At 54.8% G+C, this 5,782-nt stretch overlaps 1 protein-coding gene across 1 annotated transcript in view; it reads right to left on the reverse strand.

Annotated features, from left to right (window-relative positions):
- Nucleotides 1–5,782, reverse strand: part of Setd1b (SET domain containing 1B) — a 25,022-nt gene that overhangs the window by 18,595 nt on the left and 645 nt on the right. Inside the window, exons 2-6 of the mRNA XM_013350146.2 lie at nt 5,526–5,710; nt 5,191–5,289; nt 4,304–4,574; nt 2,169–2,281; nt 39–1,259 (exon numbers count right to left, since the gene is read on the reverse strand). Of these exons, the coding sequence (XP_013205600.1) occupies nt 39–1,259; nt 2,169–2,281; nt 4,304–4,574; nt 5,191–5,289; nt 5,526–5,696 (1,875 nt within the window). The 5' untranslated portion in view covers nt 5,697–5,710. The remainder of the gene's footprint in view (nt 1–38; nt 1,260–2,168; nt 2,282–4,303; nt 4,575–5,190; nt 5,290–5,525; nt 5,711–5,782) is intronic.

Raw genomic sequence — 5,782 nt, forward strand, 5'->3', positions numbered from 1 at the left:
AGGGTGGAACAGACAGATAAAATCAATCCCAGACATACCTCATCCATCCTCTCTGAGGTCGGGGTCCTGTCTCCTGCCAGGTCCAAAGCCACCTCAGCTGTCTGGCCTGAAAGACCCATAGGGTCTGGGGGGCCCGGCTCAGGTGGAGGCCGAGGCCCCAGGCCCAGGCCCAGGTCGTCATCCTCATCAGAGTCAGGCAGTGGTGTTGGGCTGATATCCTCCAGACCTGTGCTGGAGGGGGGCGAGGAGGGCGGGGAGGGACCACGGAAGCCAGGCTGCGAGTTAGTGCCGAAGTGGGTGAGTGGGGAGAGCTGGGACGAGGAGGAGGAGATGGGGCTGCCCTCCATCTGGAGCTCAGTGTCTGAGTCTTGCTCACGTAGGAAGGGCAGCTTGGTGCGCTGCTCCTTCAGCAGCATCTCAATGCGGGAGTCCAGGCTGTCGTGGGGCTTCTCTGGTCCCGCTGGAGACGACTCCAGAGTGGGTGTGCCTGGGCTGTCACAAGGCTCAGGACTCCAGCCGAAGGTAGGCCTGCCACCCAGCTCCATGCTGTTGTTGTCAGGGGGTGGGGGACCAGGAGGTGTGCCTGGCTTCTCCTTGGCTGGAGGTTCAGAAGGTGGCAGGGGTGGGGGTGCGGGTGCCCTCCGGAACTCCCCGCTGTCACGGGTCCCAAAGGCTGCTGTGGCAGTGGGCTCCTCAGGGGGTGGGGGAAATGGGGGTGCTGGAGTCTGATATGGAGAGAAAGCCGACTTGAATCCAGAAGCAGGGGCTGCTTGGGCAGGAGGTGGAGTGTGGGCAAACGTGGCCGAATCCTGTGATTGAGTCTTGAAGGGAGGGCCACTGCTGCCTCCACTGCCGCCAAAGGAAAGGTCTGAGGAGCCTCGGAAAGTAGCCGTGGCTCCAGCCACTGCAGCCACAGCAGAATTGTGGACATAATGATGCTCATGGCGGCGGTTGTAGGCGTCGGTAAACTTGCTCTCGTGCCGCCGAGCCTTGAAGGTGGCCGTGGGGTCCTGGCTGAAGAGGTAGGAGGGAGTGGGCTGACGACTGGAATAGCTGGAATCTTGGGAGAAAGGGGTACCCAGGCGAGGCGTGAGCGGGGTGCCTTGTCCGTAGGAGTTGGGTGTGTCCAGACGGCAGCTGGAGTAAGCTGTGTCCTGGGAGAAGGGGGTCCCACCACTATTGGGGGTGACGGAGGAGGAGCCAGAGCCACAGCCTGCAGACAGGCTGCCATCCTTGAGGCGTTTCAGAGCATCTGATAGCTAGGAAGAGAAAGAGAAAGAAATCACAGGAGTAGAAGGAGGTAGATCTGTACAAGGGAGCGCAGCGGTCTCCCACTACAACTCTGCCTGCTGGGGACCTTGGTAACTTTCCAGCCAAGGGAAGAGTGTGGGGAAGCTCTTAGCTTTTCTCTACCCCTAGCTGGACACTTGGAGAACTTTCCCTAATGCCCAAGGCAGAAAGAGAAGACCCTGACGTCTCTGGAAAGGCTGCCATTCCCTTCCCACCTCAGGCTATCTGACATTAGAGGGCACTGAGACAGATGTGCCCAAGAGCTGTGGTCCTTACAAATTCGAGACGTGCGGATCTCTGTGAGTTTGAGACCAGCCTGGTCTACAGAGCTAGTTCCAGGATAGGCTCCAAAGCCACAGAGAAACCCTGTCTCGAAAAACAACAACAAAAAAAAAAAAAAAAAAAACAAAACAAAACACAAATTCTAGAGACATAAACAGTGTGACATAGGACAAGTGCCTCCTGATCAGAGGTGAACACCCTGGCGGGGGGGATGGGGCAAGTTTAAACTGTGATTGACTGGAATTGGTCAAGCAAGTGTCTTGGTAGGCAGGGGGCTGAAAGGGAGGCAGTCTGTTCCGCAAGAGGTTCTGAACTCTGCTTCCTGCAGACAGGAGTACAGGGAAGGCCAGACACTAAGACCCAAACACAGTAGTGTTTTGACATTCATATGGAAAAGCACCCCAGGTCTGTGGGAATCTGGCAGAGGTGGAAGGTGGAGGAGGAGGGACTCCGTGTGGACTGACAGCTACAGGGATCAATCCCAGGGGAGACATGCTGTAGCAGATCTTGGGAAAACAGGGCTTTTAGACCAGCTCTGAACCTACAGCAGGTGTGGTCAGGCTTCTGAGCCAGAGAGCAACAGGGGATCAACCTACCTGCAGGGTCTCATTCACAATTGGAGAAATAGCATCCAGCTCACCCACTGGGAGGGTCTGGGGGGTGTACCGGCCGGTAACCAACAGTTCATAGAAGCGCATGCGAGTTTCCCCTGTAACAGGCAGGGGAGAGGGTATCCATGGAGGCTCCAGCAGGAGACACACCCATGGGGATTCCAACTTGCTTATTAGCATCTTCACGGAGCCCTTGTGCCTGAGACACTGCATGTCCCCTGATTAGGTTCCTATCCACTGCACCTCATCTAAGATTCTCATCTGTCCAGCAAAGCCAAAAAACTGCTTTTTCTGAGCCTGAGACTCTAAGGTTAGCCCCTTGTTGGGCAGAGACTCCCCCAAACCCAAAGAAAACATCATCCTGAGTGCAAAGTCCTTCTCATTACCTGGACCCTGGTTCAAGGAGCCATTAGTACCCCATCTCCCCACAATTCTTTCTTCACACTTAGCTGTCCGGGCTTGTGGCAAGGACAGAGGAAGTCAGGTGACACTGAGGTGATTGTTAACTATCTGGGGCCCAAAGACCAGCACAGTCAGCCAAACACACAGATTACTGTGAAGTGACCTGTGGTGCTCTAGCTCAAACCCCAAGAGGGCCCACATAGTCCCAGTGAGCCCCAAGTCTAATGCTCTACCCATCACCAGAGAGAGAGATTTTTACCAACCAGGCCCCAGATCATTGGTATTTATAGAGCCTAAGAAGAGGCTGCTTACATATGCAAAGGAGGTGCATTCCTTGAGCGACCTACTCTTTACTGGACTCTTTCCTGAAAGACAATCTCAAACTTAGGTGGTAGTATCTGAGGGTTGGTGTTTTCTTGTTTTGTTTTTTTTTTTTCAGAAATGAAATTGTAGTAGGACTTAGCTGCTCTTTTAAGATGTGGGCAGGTGATGGGGAGGGAGACTCCATGCTTCAGTCTTGGGGGAAATTAGACTTCAGCTTATTATAAGAACACGTAGTAGATTTAAAAGTCTGTTCACACACACCCCAGCTTTACTAGAGTGAGGAACTAGGGAAAAGAGCAGGAAAGCTTTGACATGACATGTCTCCAGGAAAGCTTATGACACATGGCCAGGCCTGGGCTCCCCAGATTCACTCAGAACTCCCACCACTCCCTGCACCCAGCACAGGTGCACTCAACATGTAGCCATCATTAAAAGCAAAACGAAACAGAGTAAGTTTTCCTCTCCTGCCTTTGCTGTGCTCAGACACTGGCAAACCTAGAGCTCACAATACCCCTGGAGCTGGACCGAAATCCCCTCAGGCAGGGTTCACCAGTGTGCCACCCCCCACTCCCAAACTCTGGCCTTTAACAGTCCAACAGCTGGCTGCAGGACTAGGGACTCCCTGGTTCCGGGGCACCCTGCTCTTTCCTTCAGATTGGTAGGAATCCCTCAAAAAGGACACAGGCAGACTTAGGGGAATGCCCTCCGAGTCTTGAGCCAGGACTGAGGGAAGGAGTCAGCAACCCTGGAGTTAGGAGGTGTGGCTCCCAGGCCGGGTAGAGCAGACCAAGGTGCTGCTGTCTCTTTAAGAGAGAGGAGGGAAGACAAGTGTCAACCCTAGAGCACCCTGAGCAGCCCGCCCCCAAGATCCACTATCAGTGTTATCAGAACATTATCAATGAAACACTTCAGGGCTCAGATTGGTTCAGGGAAGGGGCAGCTGTAGAGGTTTGGGGGGGGGCATGGCACCCTAGATCCTTAAGGAATGACTTATGAATTTAATCCTTCCTCTGCCTCCTACAAGTAAACAAATGCTTCCTTCTCCCCTAACACAGGCATTAACACTAGGGATTGTCTAAACCCAGGCCACTGGGGCTCAGAGAGGGGCCCACAGGGGTGTCATAGGTGGGGAAATCTCTGGGTGGTCCCTAAGGGTGCAGTGGCCAAGGACTAGCACATTTGGTAAATTATAGCGTGTCTCCTAGCAACAGACAACACATTTGGTTCCATGTGACTCTGCCATCCGGAGGGGACAAAAAATAAATAAGGTGATGGGGGGGGGGGATCCCAAGGAAGAGGTGACAGTAGAGGGTTCTCCTAACTCTGAAGGGAGTCAGGCTGACAGGTGGCCTTCCAGCTCCTCCCCCACGGACGGCCAACAGGCCTCTACTAACCTTTGGTGTCCAGCTCCACGTGGATGATGTTGCCCATGACAGACGTGCTATGTAAGTGTTGGACGGCCTCCTTGGCACCCCTGACCGTGGCAAAGACCACCTTGGCAATACCCAGGTGTTTCTTGGTCTTCGGATTATACAAAATCTCCACCTCCTCCACCTCCCCATACTTTTTGCACATGTCCCTTAGGAAGTTTTCACGGATGTTGTCATTCAGCTTGGCAAATGTCACCTGCTTTGGAGGCACAGGGCCCACGTAGAACTCATCGATCTGGCAGGGGCCGCGGGGGAAGGGAGTTTGGAAAACATTAAAACCAAAGAAAAACACAACACTCCTCACTTGCCCAGCAGTTAAAAACAATAAAGGGTGAAAAAAATTAAATTTTTTTGAAAAAGAAAAAAAAAGCATGCGGGCGGTCCTGAGAAGCAGAGGATTAAATCGTTTGGAACCTGGAAGTCCTCTGGGTTCGAAGGAAAGGGGAAAAAGAAACAGTTTCTCTTTCCCCACCCCCTATTCTGGCCTCCTGTCCTTACTGCTGGTTCCGGAACGACCCCCTAGTCTAGGAAGTAGCCCCCTTTAAAGCCAAGGGATGGGAAAGGGGGCGGGTCCCTGAACCAGGCCCCTGGGTGCACAAGGACCCAGGTAGGGACCCAGAGCCCCCAGCTCCGCCGGCAGGACGCTGTATCAGCGCCCTCGTTACAGTTTCTCCGAGTGTTATTTTGTTTACAGTGGCCGGGAGGGGACACCACTCTCCCCCTCCCCGCCAAAACTTGCCAACCCTGGACGGCGGGAACTCAGAATCCGGCTGGGCTTGGTCAGGGCTGGCGTTATTTTCGAACTCGGAGAAGGGGGGGAGGGACCATAAGACAGAGAGGAGGGGTCCTACCTTGAATTTGGGTACCGACAGCTCCAGTTCCTTGGTTTTGGTCCAAATTCCGACCACCCGGGGATCTTCCACGATTTCCACCGGGCGGTTGCTGGACATCTGTAGACAGGGATAGGGGGCTCAGTATGGAAGGCTGGCACCCTCCCCAGGGGCAGGGGCAGACCACCCCCCCCGCCCCCGTCTCCAGGCACCAGTCCCACTCCAGGCTGAGGGGGGGAGCCCTGGCTGACAGTTGGCCAGGTGGCTGGGAGAGGGGGTCCCCCTCCATTCGCCTCTGTCTGGGGGCTCCACCGGGGATGGGGTGGGGGTGGCGGGAAGGCGCGTCGGCTACTCACCGCCAGGCTGAAATGCTGCCCATCGTAGCGGTACAGTTTATGGTGCCCCTTTTTCAGAGCCGGGTCAATCATCAACTTGTAACTTCTCCAATGGTGGTTCCTCCTCTCGCCCGAAGGGCCGGGCTGCGGCGGGGGCTGCTGGTGGTGGTGGTGGGGGTGACTGTTCTCCATGCCGTTAACCCAACCTGAAAACCAGCAAGTTGTTGTCCTCTCCGCCGCTTCTACACATTCGGCAAAGAATCCATTCGGCTGCCCCC

This window comes from Microtus ochrogaster, chromosome 2, assembly GCF_000317375.1.
Source record: "Microtus ochrogaster isolate Prairie Vole_2 chromosome 2, MicOch1.0, whole genome shotgun sequence".
Lineage (NCBI taxonomy): Eukaryota > Metazoa > Chordata > Mammalia > Rodentia > Cricetidae > Microtus > Microtus ochrogaster.